The following is an 18,652-nucleotide window of genomic DNA, read 5'->3' on the forward strand; positions in this document are numbered from 1 at the left end:
GCCGGCCTCCAGGGTCCCAGACCTCCTTTGTCGGGGCGACTTCAGGGATAGGCAGTGCTGTATCCAAGAGGACAGGTATGGAGGTCACTGACCTGACCACACTGGCTCCGCCTCTTTGCAGTGGGGACAGTGACAGCTGGGGGTGCCCCAGCTGCCTCTTTGGTCCACAGTGAGGCTCAACACGGGTTGAGGGGGCCGGTCCACCTGCCCATGTGTACAGGGGGCGGGGCTGCGTCCTTGTGCCGCCCACAACCCACCGCCGCTCAGACCTCCGCTTCCTCTCTCCTGCCCCGGCCGTCTATGCCTGCAGATGCCCAAAGTGACAACCGGAAAGGCTAAATAAACCCGAGACTGGGCCGCAGGGCCCCCTGGCTCTCTGCCCCTCCCACTCCATTACCAGCCTTCTCACTCCACCCACCAGGATCCATAATGACAGGTGGGAGAGAGGAGCCGAGGACAGGAGGCCTGCACTCCCAGCCCTGAGCTCCATCCAGTTAAACGGTGGCTGGAATGGAATGGATCTGACGGAGCCCAGACAGACAGAAATGGGAGAAGAGGCTCTTCCGGGCCCCCACTGCCGCAGACTGGGCCTGCAGCTTTCTCACTGTGCGACAGGTCCCTTCTTCTTGTGAGCTTCAGTTTCCCTGCCTGAAGAATAAATGTGTTGATCAGCAAGGCCTCTAAAGGCACCCCCCGCACCTCTGACTTTCAGGAATTCCGTGCAGAGCAGCCCCAAATGCCTGGGTTAGAATCCTAGCTCACCCACTCACCAGCTGTGGGATCTTGGGCAAATCATCTGTCCTCTCTGGGCCTCAGTTTCATTACTTGTCAAAAGAGGATAAAAATTATATGTAATAGGAGGGAATAAAGCAATACGTGCCAAGTGTCCAGGACTCAGGAGATGCTCCGTAAACAAGAGGTCCGGGCTTTGGGTGGAAGGGTTCTGGCCAAAGACAGACCTCCTGGGACCTGGGTTCTAGATAAAAGGGAGGGGTTGGGCACATAGGAAGCATGAGGAGCAAAGAGCCTGTGTACCCTGACAAGCCACTCCAAGGGACACGACTGGACCACTGAAGTTCCACTCCACACCCAGCACCCACTTCCCCCATCTGCCAGCCACTCGTGAGCACCCCACACCCCAAGCCAGGAGCTCCCAGCCACCAGGCAAGCCACCGTGGGAATGGTGCAGGGAGAAGAGCAGCCACACTGCGGCAGCAGAGACCCGGCTGGGGCAGCAGGGGACTCCTGGGCTCGGGGAGGGTGGGGTCAGGGGGTCTAAGAGGCGGCCAAGGGGCCAAGGCCAGGGGTCCTTGGAGCGGAAGGAAGCAGGAGGGCGGTCCCCTGCCTGCTGAGCCTGCCACTGGGTCGCGCTCTGTAATCTCACCTGGGCGGTCAATCCCTTTCTTGTTTCTTCGGTTTGTTTATTCTTTCGAGTCAACCAACCTTCCTTCCTCTTGTCCCTGCTCCATTTCCCTTCTTTTGCCCTCTGTGTCCAGCCAGGTGGTCAATCGGACCTACCATCCTGAGCCTCAGCTCCCAGTAGAACGAAGGAAGCAGATCACTTGCTGGGCTCACAACCGAGTCTCCCGGCCGAAGGAAGTATAGACGAGGTGTGATGTCAGGAGAGAGCCCTGCCGTGTGGCCAGACCTGGGTTCAAACTCAAGTTCTGCCTCTTCCTAGCTGCGGGTCTTAGGCAAGAATTTAACCTCTCTGCCCCCACCCCCAGCCCAGGGTTCCTCATCTGTAAAATGGGGCTAACAATTCCCACCTGCTAGGGGACAGAGCCGGCACACAGTGAGCTAGCCATTAATGGGCGCTGTTATTCTCGGAAATGTTCAGTGAAACTGCAAGGCATGACACACGTCAAGGATGTCATTATAATGATTATCCCTATAGCAACCAAGGCCAAACGCCTCTGCCTGATTCTCAGCTCCCTCCACCACCAGTCTGGCCCCACCTGCCTCCTAGCCTGTCACCCAAGGCCTGATGACAGCAGCAGTGGAGAGAATAGAGGATGACAAAGCTGACAGCTGATCGTTGGGGGACAGGGCCCCTCCCACCACTCCTTGGGGCGGGGAGCCCTGCTCAGTGCCAAGTCATTGCTCAGCCCTTTGGCAGTTTCGGGGAGGAAAGAGCATCTGAAGGGTGGGGATGTCACGAGATGCTCCCTCCATCCAGATGAGGCTCCATTCCTCCTGCGGACTGTGGCCCTGGCTGAGCTTGAGTCAGGGGTCTGGGCTCTGCCTCTTTGCAGTGGGGACAGCGACCCCTGCCCCAGCTGCCTCTTTGGTCCACAGTGAGGTTCAACGTGGGTTGAGGGTGCCTTTCCACCTGCCCAGCTTCGAACTCCACATGGGATGACATCATGACCTGTGTGGGGAACCCAAAGATTCTACTGTCTATTCCTTTGAGCTTCACTGAAAACACTCAGTCCAGGACCTGGGGAGAACCTTGTGCCCATTTTCAAAAGATTTCAATTCACTTCAGTTCTGTATTTATTCCCGGCACCGAAAATGCTCCGCTATCCAAGCCCTGTTGGAACGTCAGCCTCTCCTGGCACCAGCTCCTCAACCCGATCTCACCTTCCATCACAGAGAAGGACCACAGCGCCCCCTCAAAGTACCCCATCTCTCACCTCCATACTTTGCCTGGGCTTCTCTCAGTTTGGACCACCTTCCCCCACCCCCCGCCCATTTGACTGTCTCACTTTTTCTTCAAGACTCTGGCCCCTCTCCTCAGAAGGGTTTTCTGATGCCCCCCTCCCCCCAGGTAAAGAGCCAGCCTCTCTTCCCTACTTCTGCCCCGCTGCCTGTCCCCACTTCTGTTGTAGCTCCTACCACACCAATGCCCTACCTGTCTCCCATTCTAGACGTGAGCTTCTCAAAATAGGGACTTCATCTTGAAGGGTTCAAGGTCCTCCCAGGCCCTTAGGCATCAGTATTGGTTAAATAGTAAGGATCACTAACACATGGACTAACACATGGACCAACCATGCACCAGACCCTGCTCTCATCACTTTGTTGGTGGAAGGTTCCCTCACTTTCTTTAGATGATGCCCTCCCAGAGGTGAGCAGATGGTCGCTGACCTACCTGCATGGAAACTTCCTGGTGCTGGCTGGGGCAGGGCAGGCCAGGCTAGCAGTGCGGGGAACTGACCCATAAGGGTATGCCCGGCTCATCCTCTTCCCATCTGGCCTTACGTATCTGGAGGGAGGACCATGGTAGGCGCTGATTCCAGAGCCCTGGGGAAACGCACATTTGTCCCTTCAGGCATCCATTCATTCACCCAAAGTCACCGGCTCTTGTGGCTCTTGTTGCGGCCGACCGGCGCTGGGCACCAGGGACCCAGTTCTTGTCCCTACAAAGCTGGTAGGCTCCCCTGGCTGCCCCTCACCCCCACCCCGCCTCCTTCCTCCCAGAGGAAGTGGGCCAGGGGCCTCCTCCTTCCCTGTCCACCCTCCCCACACACACAATCACCGTCCGACTCCTTGTCTTCTCCCCATCGGACCCAGAGGACGCGGAGGACGCAGGCCGAGCGCGGGACCCTTTCCCGCACCCCCACACCCCGCGCCAGCCAGCAGTAGCGGCTCCCCAAGGGTTTCCCCAGGGGCGGGCCCCGCCGCTCGCCACGCCCCCGGGCTCTCACCTGGCCCCGCGCCCCCGCCCCGCGCCCCCGCCCCCGCCCCCGGCCGCCCCGCGCGCACTTCCTCCCGCCGCCCCGCCCCTTCCACATTCCTGCCCCGCCGGCCGCCCCGCGCCGCTGCCCGCCCGCCCCGCGCCGCCGCTCGCCCGCTCGCGATGAGGGCGGCCCAGGCCGCGGGCGCCGAGGCGCCGCCGGGGGCGCGGTCCGTCAAGGTGGTCCTGGTCGGCGACGGCGGCTGCGGGAAGACGTCGCTGCTCATGGTCTTCGCCGAGGGGGCCTTCCCCGAGGTGAGTCCCGGCCCCCTCCGGGCCCCGCGCCCCGGACCCTGCCTCGCGCGCTCGGCCGCCCGGTCGGGTTCCGCGCGCGCTCCCCGGGGCGCCCACCTGGTCCCGCAAGGGGTCTCCCGGCGGACTGTGTGCTCAGAGGCAGTTCTCGCTCCGCCATCGGGAGCGAGGGCCTCAGCGGTATCATCTGTAAAGTGGCCAGAAGGGCACTTCGCTGGGAGAGGTGCCACAGGGACTGACTTGGGCAACCTGAGTACCCCCTAGATCCTAAGAGAGCACTTGGCGACCCAGCATGGCTAGGAAGGACTGAGGACACTGGAGCCAGACTTGCCTGGCTGGGTTCGAATCATGGCTTTGCCACTTAAAGCTGTGTACCCCTGGGCAAGTCCCCTACCCTCTCTGTGCCTGTTTTCTTGACCACACAATAGGAATACGATTGGTGCTCACCTTCCAGGGTCTCTGTGAAGAGTGAATTAATACAGGTCAAGGGCTCAGCTCAGAATCTGCAGCAGGAAGGACCCACGGGATTTGGCTAACATCTCTTCTCCACCAGCTCTTGTTTGTGCGGGGGTGGGCTGTGTCCTGGAGGTCAGAGCACACCAGACTCACGTCAGATAGCTTGGTTGGCACCTCAGCTCTCCTCTAATAAACTGTAGGGCCCTCGGTACCTTGCTTAGCCTCTCTGAGCCTCCGTTTCCTCACACAACCTCAGAGGGCCGGAGACCCAGTGAGGTGGAATTAGGGCAAGGCTGAGAGACAGCCTGTGTGTACCAGGCACGTCTGGGACGCTCTGGGCGCCTTGGCTGTCGGTCCTTCGCTAGCGCGCTCAGACTGTCCAGGCGGGCTCCCAGGCACCAGGACAGAGGCTCGGCCCACTCACTTCTCAGCCCAGTTCTGGGAGTCTGTGGGTTTGCTTCCAGCATCTCGTCTCCCTCCTGCCTGTCCCATCATCCTCCAAACCCCTGGACTGTTGCAGGCCCTGGGGAGTCTGATGGGGGAGGCAGGAGAAGCCAGGGCTGGTAACAGGGTCAGACCTTGCTTTCCACTACGGCAGCATCGAGCCAGCTCTTGCTTTGTGGTTTGTGGAGCTGACGTCACCTCCTTTGGGCAGTCACTTTTTTTAAGTTGGGTGGGACAAGTTTCTGGGCCCCCAGATGCTGCCCAAGGGAACCCAACAATTATGGCATGGCAGGGAGAGGGACCAGGCCAGCCAGGGTCCAGGAGACTGGCTGGGAGGGGTGTCCTAGGCTCTGAGACGTCACTGATGGCAAGGCTCATCCTGATTCCAGAGAGGTTGCAGCTTGGAAGTGGGCTTCTGGAAGTTGATGGAATGTGTGTTTTGAAGGGCATGTTGGGGCTGGCCAGGGGAAGGGAGGACATGCTTGCCACCAGGGAGATAGAGCTGTCCTTGTCTAAACTCCTCATCTGTTTGAGGACCCCTCTACCTCCAGGCACAAGGAAGAGCTCTTCTTTTAAAAGAACGGCAAGCACTGGAAAGGCCTCGTTTTACAGGTGGGAAAACTGAAGCTAGAGAGAGAGTCTTGCCTTGGGGAGCAGGGTCCAGCAGTGACAGTGCACGTTGGGAGCCCAGATCTCCCCGCCCCTGACCAGGGCACTCTCCACAGTCCCCAGTGCTCTGCCTGCCAGACCAGCCTTCTGCTCTGGCCCTGAGACTCCTCCTCCTGGCAGGCCTCCAAACTCAGGGAACCAGCAGGTAGAAGACCTGGAGTCCCCCACAGGGCAGACAATAGGTTGGGATTCGAACCTCAGGGACCCTTGTCTGGCTGTGCCCAGCCTTAAGTTCAGAGCAAGGGAGCAGAGTAGAGAAAGCTCCTGAGGTAGAGGAAAGTCCAGGCACCAGCCTCTGCCCAGTCCTGGCTAACCTTTGGATCAGCAACCATTCCAAAGCCCAGGGGTCCCACAGAAGGATGGGAAGGGGAGCGGGGAGGGAGGACCAGCCCTGCCTTCCAGAACCAGCTCAGTCCCTCCTGGTCCACCGGGGGACTCTCCTTTCTTGAACTATGTTCCCCCATCCTGTAATGCTCCGTCTGTCTGTCTGTGGGCAGACCCAAGCCCGAGTCACCTCTACCCTGGTCTGGCTCAGACCTGGCCCTCCCTTTCTGACTAAGGACAGCTCAATAGATAAGATTAGGTATTTACTGGTCAGAGTGACCCTGCCTGGTGGTTCAAAGAACACAACAGAAGGTGTAGACAAAGTCTCTAGAGTTGGGGGGAGGGTTGTGCTGTTACAAGCCACAGGAGCAACCCAGCCAGGCAGCCTGGAATGGGGCTTGCCTGCCCACTCCGGATACCCGGGGCTCAAGAGTCAGTGACCTCAGGACAGGCCAGTGGCCTGGGACAGAGCCGGGAAGGATGGAGCCAGGTCTTTCTGCCTCAAGAGGCCAGGCTCAGGCTCTTGAGCCAGAAGGACCTGGCTCCATCCTTCCCAGCTCTGTCCTTATGAGAAAACGGGGATAGAGCTAACTTCCCGAGGCTGTGGGGGTCCCAGAAAGGACAGGGGAGGGCCATGCACAGTAGATCCCTAGAAAATGTGGATGACGGTGTCATCTCCACAGGTGTCCCCTGAGTAGTGACACAGATCTCCCCAGGGCTTTGTGGCCGGCTGCCCTCCACCTCAGATCAGGAGGGGCCCCGCCCCAGGTGAGTGGGTGCGTGGAAGCTCAGCAGGTGTCAGTCCCTTCCTCGGTGACAGGCTGGAGAAGGGCATACCACCTGGAGGGATGGACAGCAGCTGGCATGGACACTGCTGCTGGCGCCCCGCTTTCTAAGCGGGGGACGTCTATGCCGGGCCTCCCCTGCCAGCCAGTCTCCCCTATCCCACTGTAAAGGGACACTCTTCTCCTTTGACCAGTGAGGGGACGGGCCCAAGATCATGCAGCTGGTGAGGGCCAGAGCCAGTCCAAAGTCAGGAACATCTGAGACCACAGCCACTGCTCTAGCCACCATGTCACACTGTCTCCCGCCAGGCAAGGGACCTGAGGGGAGGGAGCCTGGGCCGGCTGGGTGCTAGGGGCTGGGGGTGGGGGGTAGGTAGAGCTCTTGTCTGTACCTACTGGTAGAGGGAGTGACAGGTGGCTAGAGTCCAGGGCAAATTAAACCCCATCCCAGGGCCGTCCTCACCTTCTCTGTTGGCTCACCCTCCCCCGGTGCCTTCCCAAGTGGCCTGGAGGACCGCACTGACCCACCGCTAAGGGGCTGCCCCTCCCAGCAGCCCAGGGCCTGACTCAGAGCCTGCGGGCAGGCGGGCAGGCTTGAAGTCGGCTGGAGTTGAGGCAGGTGCAGTGGCTGTCTGGCCTAGGAAGGGTGGAGGCCAGGAGGCCAGGGTCTCCCCATGCTGTGGCTCCACCCACCAGCCCTGAGCAAGTGAGCTCGCCTTGGGGACCCTAGCTGGTCCAGCACGCCACTCCAGCAAAGGGCATGCATTGTCGCGCTTTGGAAACCTCCTAACCTGTTGCTCAGACCGCATCTGTACACGTTCCCCCTTCTCATTCCTGTGCGTTGTCTGTGTACCAAACGCGTCCTGTTTCCACTCATCCAGCCTCCATGGAGAGGGAGTGCCCTCAGCCTCTAGGCCTGGGTGGAGGGGCCTGTGGCCCGAGTGACTTCCTCCTGATGCCAGACGGGGCTAATAAGAAAGGCAGACACAGACAGGATGTGGGAAGCAATCCAGAAGGGCCTCCTGGGGGAGGTGGCATGGGGCAGGGGGCTTGGTTGGATAATGAGAGGTTGAGAGGCAAAGCAGGGACCCCCCCCCCCAGAAAGCTACAGGCTCCCCAGAGCAGACAGTGAGTCTCGTTCATGACTTCTCTCCAGCATCCAGGACTAGAGAAGGTGCCAGTGTTTACTGAATGTATATATGAGGGAGTGAATGAATGGACAATCAATCAAACAAACAAATGTAGGCTAATGTCATTCCAGGAGGAGGGGACAACGCGAAGGAAGACTCAGAAATGGGACAGTCCCCCATCCAGGGGGACAAAGATAAAAATAACAGTAGCTGGCGTGTGGGGGACTGCTCGGAGCGTCAGGCTCTGCACAGAGCTAGCCTCTCACGGAATCCTTAGGGCAACACATGTGGGAGGCGCTTTCCATATTCCCGCTTTACAGGTGGGAAGGCCAGGGAGGTTCCGTGCCTCGCTGGGGCCCCCAGCCTGGAGGCGGCAGCGCTAGGCCTTACCCCCTTGGGCTGCCTACCTCGCAGAGACCCTCCCTCAGACTGTCAGCCTCCCAAAGAGGGGAGCAGTGCTGCAGGCAAATCCGGGCTCTGGCCAGGGCACCCGGGCACACCCTGCTACAGAAGCGGTCCTCACAGCCTCTGCCTTGCCCCCTTCTTCCTCAGAGCTACACCCCCACTGTGTTTGAGCGGCTCACCGTTAACCTGCAAATAAAGGGGAAACCCCTGAACCTCCAAATCTGGGACACGGCAGGTGGGTGTGCGGGCTGCAGGACGGACGAGGGAGGAGGGGCCCCCCACGCCCAGAAGCCCAGCCCTGCTCCCTTCGTTCCGAACCAGAGAAGCCCAGCCAGTCTCACCAATCTCCAAGGGAGGGTGTTAGCCACGATTAGGGTCCCCAGGAACTTGAAGCTTCTTTGCTCCTGCACCTACGTCCGCTGCCTCCCCCAACAGAGGGTTGCCAGCTATGTCCCAGAGACAAGGGGGAGCTCATAGCTCTTTTTTCTCAAGGGGTGAGCTATTACTGGCCTCCTAAGCATTCCATCCTGGCTCTAGCTTCTGTAAGATCTGCCTGACCTTGACCTCTGCCTCCCAGCTTCCTGACCTTACCCACATAGGGTTCAGTCAAATCCACACCAGAGCTGAAAGCTCACCCCAGGGTATCCCAGCAGCCCCCTGGCCATGCAGGGGTTAAAGGGCCTTTGTCCAGGGTCCTACCTGCTTCCTACTCCTCACCTCCCAAGCTCAGGGCAAAGCAGATTTCGGACCAATGGCCCCAATCCCTGCAGGCTGGTTCCCCACTCCTTCCAGAACAGGGCTTTCTTGGCAAGGGCTAACACCAGGGCTAACCAGGGCTAACACAGAGCCCAGGCAAGCTGGGGCAACACCACCGGGAGGGAAATGTCCACGTGCTGAGGCTAGCTGGGCACCACATGTGTATCAGACCACGAGGCATACAACCAGGCCCTGATCCCGGCTCCCCCGTCTGCTGGGATGACCTCCCTGATGTTGGGGGAGATCTGAAGGGAATGCTCACCCCCACTCTCCCCAGGACAAGTTGACTATGACCGCCTGCGGCCCCTCTTCTACCCCGACGCCAGTGTCCTGCTCCTCTGCTTCGATGTCACCAGCCCGCACAGCTTTGATAACATCTTTAACCGGGTAGGTACTGGGGGTTGGGGAGGTACAGCCCCCCATAGCCAGGCCACTCTGCTCTGGCCCCACCCTTGACTCCACAGCCTGTCAGAGCATGGCAGGCCCCAGATCACTCAAATCCAGCACCTTTGGTGTATACGTGGGGAAACTGAGGCCCAGAGCAGGGGCAGCGACTTGCCAGAGGTCCCATAGGGGTTTGGTAGCAGGGTCTGGACTGAGAAAGCTGAGTGGTCCAGAGGCCCCCGCAGCTCCCCAGCCTGGGCCTGTCTCCGGCAGCCTCAGCAGCTCTCGGCCCCCTCCTGTGTGACCGCTGGCTTTCAGCGGTGGGGGGCCTCCCACAGTGCTCCCCAGCTGCGTCAGGGCTTCCCACGGCTGCTCACTGCCCACAGGTATCAGGGATATGGTCCCTTGAGTTGTTCTGCTCTTGTACCCTCTGCTGCCAGGGCCTCCACGTGAACGGCGTGCAAACAGCGTGCTCTCGGGTTCCTCAGAGCACAGCTGGTGACCGCGTGAGTCACACTGACTGCAACAATGATGGTAATAGTTACTGAGAACTTACCCTGTGCCAAGCTCTGTTCTGGGTACTTCTGCCCATTCACTCATCTCCCCTTGACAGCCTGGTGGAACCAGTAGTGTTGTCCCCAGGTTGGGAGTGGGAGAGAGGTTTGGACCAGAGCAAATAGAAGGCGGCCTTGCCATTTCCCGAGATGAGAAGGAGCAAGTGGGGGGTAGGGAGGTGGGAGATCGGGGCCTGTTGGACATCGCCGTGGAGCGCCAGGCAGACGTGGGGTCTGAGTGCAGCTCCCAGGGCTGGGCAGATCCATTTCGGCACCGCCAGTGGGGAAGAGCCTTGCACATGGGAAGTGAGAGATCAGGGTCCCAGCGCGAAGTGCCAACCAAATGGTGGGGGAGGGAGAAATGGCAGCCTGGTGCCAGGGCTCAGGCAGGACGAAGGCCGAGGATTCAGTGTTGGATTTAGCAAGGCGAAGTCACAGGGGAGACCACGGTCAGACACAGGTCTGTGGAGGGGCTGGAGTATGGGAAGTCAGCCCAGGGGAGCCCCCTACCCCGGGCCTCGTCTGGCTCCAGCAGACAGACGGTTTGATGCCAGTTTTTTCTGAACAGACAAACTGAGCAGGCGCGCACTCCTGGAGTTCTAAATCCCCTGCCTCCAGATTCTAGACTCCCCAGCTGTCCAGGCTGAAATAACCAGGCCCTGAAGCCTCACATTCCAAAGAGCAGCTGACACAGAATAGGAGAGTTCCCTCCAGCAGGCAAACAGCTGCTGCGACCATTTTGTGAGCTGCTTTATTTTTAAAGGCTGACTAATTTCTTTATATATTTTACCCATTTGGGAGGCAGTCCTAGGGGCCCTTACCTTGCAGAGTGGCAGGATTCTAGACCAGGCAGGAGCAGGGCTCTGGGAAACAACCCTGGGCTCAGATCCTGCCGCTTCCAGTTGTGTGACCAAAGCCATGTTCCACAGTGTCCCCGAGCCTCAGTTACTGCATCTGTACAATGGGATTGATGACAGAACTTGCTTCACGGGGACTTAGGGGATTGAAAGGTTCACACATGTTAAGTCTCAGAGCCTAGAACAGGGTAATTCTCCCTAAACGTTGGCTGCACTGATTATCATTGCTGAGGTCCACCTGGGGAGCGCGAGGTTGGAAGACATGGCTAACATACGCACCCGTGCTGCCACCCTCCCCGCAGTGGTACCCAGAGGTGAGCCACTTCTGCAAGGAGGTGCCCATCATTGTCGTGGGCTGCAAGACTGACCTGCGCAAGGACAAGTCGCTGGTGAAGAAGCTGCGGAAAAATAGGTTGGAACCTGTGACCTACCACAGGGTAAGAAACCCAGCCCAAGGGTGGGGGGACGGATCCTGGGAAGGGGGCGGGCTTCTGGGTATGCTGACCCCGCCCAGGCTTTCAGCAACATGAGGCATCCAGCACAAACAGGGAGTAGGTCAAGGTAGAGGTCATCTTGGAATGGTCTTGGCTTAGAATCGGTACCTAGAATACTCTAGAAGCTTTTGCCTGTGGAAGGGGAGCAAGTGGTCTGCCCATTCAGATAATCCTGCGCACCCACTTCACAGATAGGGAAGCTGAGGCCTGGAGAGGAACCCCAGCCCTTCAGGCCAAAGGCCCCTTTCTGCTACACACCTAGGAAGTGGGTTAGTTCGTGCCGTGAGAGGCAGAGACCCATCCTGGAACTGAGGCAGGAAACCCAAAGAAGCCATGAGAGTGCTTGGTCAAGCCAGGGGGCAGGAGCTATGGCTCCTGGAAAAACTCACCTTCCTCTTTTGTCCTGGAGTCTCCCTAGGATGGCCAAGAGTGCTGTGAAGCCATGAGGAGGCCAAACGCAAGGCACTCCAGAGGCCTCCGCCTCAAGGCAGCCCTCTCCCCTCTCTCTGTTAGGGCCAGGAGATGGCGAGGTCCGTGGGTGCAGTGGCCTACCTGGAGTGCTCAGCCCTGCTCCAAGAAAACGTCCACGCAGTCTTCCAGGAGGCAGCCGAGGTGGCCCTCAGCAGCCGCAGTCACAACTTCTGGAGGAGGGTTACCCAGAGCTGTTGCGTGATGTCCTGACATCTTGAGCCCCTCCCTGCCCACCAACGGCCCCAGCAGCACCAGAAGGAGCTGGGCGCTGCGCTGCCCAGTCGGCTGGGCTGGACCCAGTCCCCAAGCTGTGATCACCGAACTGCACCTCACACAGCTGGACCCGCCAAGGCCAGGCCCCTGAGCTGGAGCTGCCAACCCTGGAATAGAGCGTCACCCGCTCACCTCGAGGCCTGAAGAAGGGGCTTCTGGAGCCCACCTGCCCTGCGGAGGGCTACTCCTGAGACCCCTAAAATGACTGCCGGTCTCCCAGCTCCCAGCCTGGACCACACATCCAGAAGCAGCCTGTTGAGCCTGGCACCGCCTCACGGCTGCCCCCAGGGCTGCCCCTTCGGACAGGGCACTCCCAGAACCCTGAGCCACACAACTCACACCCTCCCTCAGCCCCGGGGATGGTAACTAACAACTAAAACCAACTAAAACCGCATTCCTTGCCAGCTAGGTCACGTGTCTTGCTTTACACACACACACACTCCGTAGCAGAAAAGGACCCACCACTCGTAGGCACTGGAGTGGGACTAGCCACATCCAAACCCAGCTCTATCACTTCAGGACCTTGGGCAAATTACTCGAACCCTCTGCGCCTCAGTATCCCCATCAGTGAAATGGGACCAATCCCAGATGATGGCAAGGAGCCTTTAGATGAGGAAGAGCATCTGAGACGCACGCAAAGAGCTTGGCAGGTGGCTGGCACCAAGTAAGTGCTCACAAAAGGTTCACAAGAGGGTTTTTTGGTTGTTGTTTATGATAAATAAATAATATTGCTGAGATATAATATATGTAATATATTCAACAATATTATAGTGGGGTTGTCCAGGGAAACAGAACCATATAGAACCAATAGTGTGTGTGTATATGTGTGGAGAGACGGAGAGGAATTGTAAGGCGTTGACTCAAAGGATCACAGGGGCTGGCAAGTCTGAGAGCTATAGGGCAGGCTAGAGATTCAGGTAAGTTGATGTTGCAGTCCTGAGTCTGAATTCTGCAGGGCAGCCGGCTGGATGCTCAGGCAGGCTTTCTGTGCTGCAGAATTCCTTCCTCAAGAAACCTGTCATTTCTCTTAAGGTCTCACCTTATTGGGTGAGGCCCACCCACATAGAACCAGCCACAAACATGCACCAATTGGGTTTCATTAGAAACAGCTTGAGGGCAGGAGGGTGGGGAGGCGTCGACTGCATGACTCAGTGCATTAAGCGGCTGCCTTCCCCTCATGTCATGATGGCGGGGTCCTGGGATAGAGACCCGCATCGAGCTCCCTGCCCAGCGGGAAGTCTGCTTCTCTGTTTCCCTCTGCCCTCCCCCTCTCTCTCTCAAATAAATAAATGAAATCTTTAGTTTTAAATATTTTATTATTTATTTGTCGGAGGGAGAGAGAGAGGACACAAGCAGGGGGAGGGGGAGAGGGAGAAGCAGGCTTCCCGCTGATCAAGGAGCCCAACGTGGAACTCGATCTCAGGACCCTGAGATCATGACCTGAGCCAAAGGCAGAGGCTTAACCAACTGAGCGATCCGGGTGTCTTAAAATCTTTAAGGAAAAAAAAAAAAAAAGGTGCTTGGGTGGCTCAGTGGAGTCCAAATGTTGGTTTTGGCTCCGGTCATGGTCTCAGGGTCGTGGGATCACACCCAGCGCCAAGCTCCGTGTTCAGCGTGGAGTCTGCTAGAGATTCTCTCCCCCTCCCTCCCTCTGCTCCTCCCGACACTCGCTCCCAGTCTCTCTCTCACACTTTTTAAAAAAGAAACTCAAGAAAGGGACCACTTCATGGGCACATGGCAGCTGCAGCCGCTTGATCTCAGGGTTGTGAGTTCAAGCCACACGTTGAGCATAGAGATTACTTAAATCTTTAAGAAAAAAAAAACTTTAAAAAAAGAAAGGAGAAAAAGAACAATGACAAACAGCTCAAGGGAAGGACTGCTTGTGCAAGAGGAGGCCTCATGGCTTGGGATACAGAGCTGAACTGAGGCAGGGAAATGATGTTATTGGCCTGCTCCAGAAACCCCACGTGAATTCCAGGCTTCACTCCAGGAATGAATGGGAAATAACGTTTCCTGGCCTAGATTTCTAGCCTGATTGCTCCTTCCTGCCAAGCATACCCCATGCCCAGAATATTCCTTTTTCTCCCCTTCCTGCCCTCCCCAAGCCCAGCTCAGACAGCCCTCTTGTCTAATTTCCCCAAATATACATTCCTGGAGCCATGATAGGTTGCTACGAAGCTTTTTACGCTAACTTCTTGCACATCTGTTTGTTGTTTTTTATGTTATTTATTTATTTATTTGACAGAGAGACAGTGAGAGCAAGAACACAAGCAGGGGGAATGGGAGAGGGAAAGCAGGCTTCCCACCGAGCAGGGAGTCCGATGTATGGCTGGATCCCAGGACCCTGGGATCATGACCTGAGCCGAAGGCAGACACCTAATGACAGCCACCCAGGCAGCCTGCACACCTCTCTTCTTGCACTAGATCTCAGCTTCCATGAAATCAGGACCTTTATTTGCTTTGTTTCTTTGTCCCCAGCCCCTAGTTGAGGATGTGGCTTGGCCTGTTGGCACTGATGAGTGTCCCATCTCTGGAGGCAGTAGCAGATCCGGGTTCGAGTGTCAGTGCTGCCATTTTCCTTAGCTATGTGGTTTTATGAAAGTTACACTCTTTGAGCCTCAATGTCCCATCTGGCAAAGGGGAATGATCATATCCATCTTCAGGGTGGTTATGGGAAGGAAGCGACAAAATGCTTGCCAGGTGCCTAGCACAATGCTGGCCACAAAGGAAGAAGCAGGAAGCAGAGAACACGTTGCAAGAAGTAACTGGTCTGGATGGGATGCTCTATCCTCGAGGGCAAGGTGCTGAACAAGAGACACAGGTGCTGACATGGGCTCCTTCCCTAAGATAACCAGGGACTCCGTCATCTGTCCCTTCAACAACCTGGTGTCTCAGGAGCTCTCTGGTGTGCCCCACACTAGGATAAGGGCTAGGAATATGACCACAGGTAAGTATGGGGTATGACGTGTCCCATCGTGATGACCCAAGAGCCTGAGTGTGTGTGTGTGTGTGTGTGTGTGTGTGTGTCAAGTCTTGCAAGGCAGGTGGGACCAAAGGATGTGGGCCAGGGGGGCCATAGGATTAACAAGAAGGTAGAAGGAGTGATGCGCGTGGTCCCAGGAGGGTCTCCGTCTTCTCACCTTCTCACCAGACCATGGGAGGAGTAAGTTCCGCTTCCTCGCTTCTTGTCTCTTGGCAGTGTCCTATCTGGAATGAGATGATTAGATAAATAAGCAGCTTTGACGGTTAAATTTATGTGTCAACTTGATTAGGTGACTGCCCAGTTATTTGGTCAAACACCAGCCTAGATGCTGCCCCTGAAGGGATTTTTTAGAGGTCAGGAACGTTTGCATCCATAGGCTTGGAGTAAAGCGGTGGATCTTGCATCATGTAGGTGGGCCTTGTCCAATCAGTGGACGGCCTTGAAGGACAGGTTTCCTGAGGAAGAGGGTCATGTGGCCAGAGGCAGGCCTGACGTTTAGCTCAACCCTCACCGCTTTTCACCCCGGGACACACGCTGGGAGGTCAAGGTCAGAGAAGAACTGCTCTGGGCAGAGGTGAAGTCAGATGGGGTCAGGGAGACAAGAGGATACAGTGGTATGCAAGGAAGGGGCTTCTGGGGCCGCTGCACACACGGAGAGGGACGTGGGCGGAGCTCAGTCTCATGGGGTCCCCGCAGGGGAGCTGCTGAGTCAGACCCATCCACTTACTCTCCGCCTCGCCCCGCCCTTGGAAACTCTCCTTCACTTTCCTCCAGAGCTCATCACCGTGTGGGACGGTCTTGTGGGGCTCCCCGCGGATTACCAGCTCCTCAAGAGAACGGACTGGGTTTGCCGGATTCCCCTGTGCCTCCAACAGTGCCCAGCATACAGGAAGCTCTAAAGAAATACCCCCGGTGTTAATGCCTCTGCCTTCGGCTCAGGTCATGATCCCAGGGTCCTGGGATTGAGCCCCGCATAGGGCTCTCTGTTCAGCAGGGAGCCTGCTTCCCTTCCTCTCTCTGCCTGCCTCTCTGCCTACTTGTGATCTCTCTGTCAAATAAATAAATAAATAAAAATCTTAAAAAAAAAAAAAAAAAAAAAAAAAGAAATAGCCCCGGGATGGATGAAGGCTCACATTCGGTCCTGCCTCAGTTATCACGTAGATCTCCCCGCCTTCCTCCTCCTCCTCCTCCCCAGACTCCGCCCCTCCTCCCCTCCCCCCCCGCCCCCCGCCGCCTACCAGCACGGCCGCTCCCCCCAGCAGGGATCCAGTCACGTCAGCTTGATCCTTACGCAAACCTCTGCCCGGGAAGAAGGTCATCCGGCTGGGATAGCCGGGGACTTGAACTCTCCCGTAGCTGCCTGGCTTCCGCCAGCCTTCCCTACCTCGTGCCGGGACACCTGACACTCCAGCCACACCGGGGAGCACCAGGGACCTGTCCTAGCTTCCAAGTCTGCTCAGACTCTTGGCCCACCTGCTGACCACTGCCTGCTCAAGTCGCCCGCCCATCCCCAAATCCTCCAGAGGCAGATCAGACACCACCTTGCCCAGGAAACCCATTGACCTGTCAACCTATTCACTCCCCCTAATGGCATGCAGCCCCCAGGGTCCCTCGTCTTTGCACGGGCCCCTTGGGAACTGGGCTTTGCTTTCCGGCAGTGGGAACGGCCAGCCTGGGCTTCTTAAGATGACAGTCTGGTGGCCGACCGGGCAGGACGGCTGGGAGGGCGAGGCAGGAGGCGGGTTGGGCAGCCACAGACGTCCAGACTCGACCAGAGAAACAAGCCTGCACAGGTCAAGGCCGGGTGACTTCTAGGCTTGGAAGCCGAGGTGGTGGCCCCGGGTGGACTGCGGGAAGGGTGGGGACGCTGAGAATGAGGGAAGAATGCTGGCCTCTCCCCTGCCTGAGAAACTTGGAGAAGGTGAGCCCCTTCCCGGCGGGCCGCACCAGGAGAGGCGGATCTATCCAGGCGGTCCCCCAACAGCCACCCCAGGTGTCGCGGGAGGGCACAGTGAGTGGCAGCCCTCGGAGCCGCCTGGCCGAGGAGCCAGGGTTGTTATTATGGGCTGTTGTTCTCCTCCTCACCCGCCAAGCCCCCCTTCCAATCCCTTACAACCCTGTCTGGCAGGGCGGCGGCCAGACGAGTGGGAGCCAGGGGAAGGCACAGCCCAGAGGCCAGCTGGGGCCAGGAGCCACAGACCGCAGTGTCTTCAGTTCTCCACACCGCCTCCGCCAGCCTTGGGGTTGTCTGCCGGGAAGGCAAGAGGTGGGGGTGGGGACCCCAAGTCACCTCCTCCCCAACAGGCCACTCCCTGGCATCCTTGGGTAGGAGGGTGGGGCACACTCGGTGAGTCACGAAGCTTCCCTGTAACTCTGCCTGTATGCGTGCGGAGCCCCACATCTGGGAGCAGGGAGGGGAGGATGGCTTCCAGATCACCCCACTTTGGGCCACTCTCTTTGTTTTCTCTGGCCTCCTTTTGGAGGATGAGAATTCACAGGCTCCCAGGAAGTCATCCCGAAGCCACTGGCGAGGGAACCAACAAAGCCTGAGAGCCGGGTAAGGGGCAGAGAGATCTGCGAGCCGCGATCCAGGAGAGAGCGGGATAGCTGACGGGCCACCCTGCGTTCTAGGGCTTGATCTCCAGCTAAATGCTTCCGTTTAACAGGTCAGATTTGGCCCAACCCTCGGAGCGGAGGCAGGAGGATGGGCTGACATTGCCTGCGGGGCTCACGTCTGCAGAGACACCAAGCCTGGTCCACGACTCATCTCAGGGCAGACACTCCAAGTGTTTGTTTAGGAAAGACGTCTTGGTTGCCTTCCATGTGCGGTCCCTGTTCCAGACACTGGGGTGTCTGGGAGGTGTGGAAGGGAGCAGGATGTGGCTCCTGCCTTCTAAGCCTCCATCCTCCACCCTCCGTGGGAGTCCCATTGTGGACACAACCCGTGGGGGAGGGAGCGTCCAACGTGTCATCTGGAGGCTGCTTCTACCCTTGAGATGAACACGCGGGGAGACGGGGGAGTTCCCCCCTCACAGCCACAAATCCGAAACAGGGTTGTTCCGGGATCTGTGCTCCCGTCTGCCCTCCGGAAGAGCATTACTAGAATCGTCTAGCCAGACGCCGTAGGTGACATTCTGCACACCGTCCCTCATTCAGTCCTCGTAATATCCTCACTTCAGAAATGAGGAAAGCGCTTCAGAAAGCTAAAGAGTGGGACCAAACCTGGAGTCTTGCAAGCAAGGTGGGACTCCCAGCCCAGGCTCCTGACATCCCCTGGGCACAGCCAGGTGGCTGGACCTCCACCAGCAGAGGGCAGCAGGGTCCAAGGAGAGGAAACTCCCCAGGGGAGGCCGGCGGGCAGGCCAGGAGAGGACACCTGTCCCATCGCCCCCACCTGGGGCACTGTGGGCCACCACACCATGCCCACGAGCCGCCACCCACCAGCCGTGCCCATCCCAAGATTTTATTGAAGAAAAAGCAGGCTCAGAGTGGCCAAGGACTTGACCATTCGGCGAGTCTGGGCGGACTTAGAATGAAGGTTGTGCTGGGGTTGTATCGTCAGACTCTGGGACTAGAATCCCAGCGCAGCGTGTACGCCTGGCAGGATCACAGGGAAGTGTGGGGGCTGGACCGAGATCAAAGGAGGCGGCTGGCTGCAAGCACTTTTCACGGGGCCACGGGACCCAGACTCGCTTCATGTCCTCGGGCGACACCTGGGGAGGCAGACGGTGTCTCAGCC

At 58.1% G+C, this 18,652-nt stretch overlaps 1 protein-coding gene across 1 annotated transcript; it reads left to right on the top strand.

Annotated features, from left to right (window-relative positions):
• The first annotated feature begins 3,753 nt into the window (after positions 1-3,753).
• Positions 3,754-12,672, top strand: RHOD (ras homolog family member D). The gene is made up of 5 exons (XM_059148760.1): positions 3,754-3,931; positions 8,289-8,376; positions 9,175-9,284; positions 10,995-11,129; positions 11,700-12,672. The coding sequence occupies exons 1-5, from the start codon at positions 3,800-3,802 to the stop codon at positions 11,865-11,867; spliced, it is 633 nt and encodes a 210-aa protein (XP_059004743.1). The 5' UTR covers positions 3,754-3,799; the 3' UTR covers positions 11,868-12,672.
• Positions 12,673-18,652: the final 5,980 nt, after the last annotated feature.

The sequence above is a fragment of the Mustela lutreola genome, chromosome 1, assembly GCF_030435805.1.
Source record: "Mustela lutreola isolate mMusLut2 chromosome 1, mMusLut2.pri, whole genome shotgun sequence".
Lineage (NCBI taxonomy): Eukaryota > Metazoa > Chordata > Mammalia > Carnivora > Mustelidae > Mustela > Mustela lutreola.

Bases quoted from the DNA above. Each gene is read 5' to 3' on its own strand.
- RHOD (XM_059148760.1), top strand. From the start codon at position 3,800: ATGAGGGCGGCCCAGGCCGCGGGCGCCGAGGCGCCGCCGGGGGCGCGG. The intron at 8,377-9,174 runs GTGGGTGTGCGG...CACTCTCCCCAG, and splicing joins CCAAATCTGGGACACGGCAG to GACAAGTTGACTATGACCGC. The intron at 9,285-10,994 runs GTAGGTACTGGG...CCCTCCCCGCAG, and splicing joins TTGATAACATCTTTAACCGG to TGGTACCCAGAGGTGAGCCA.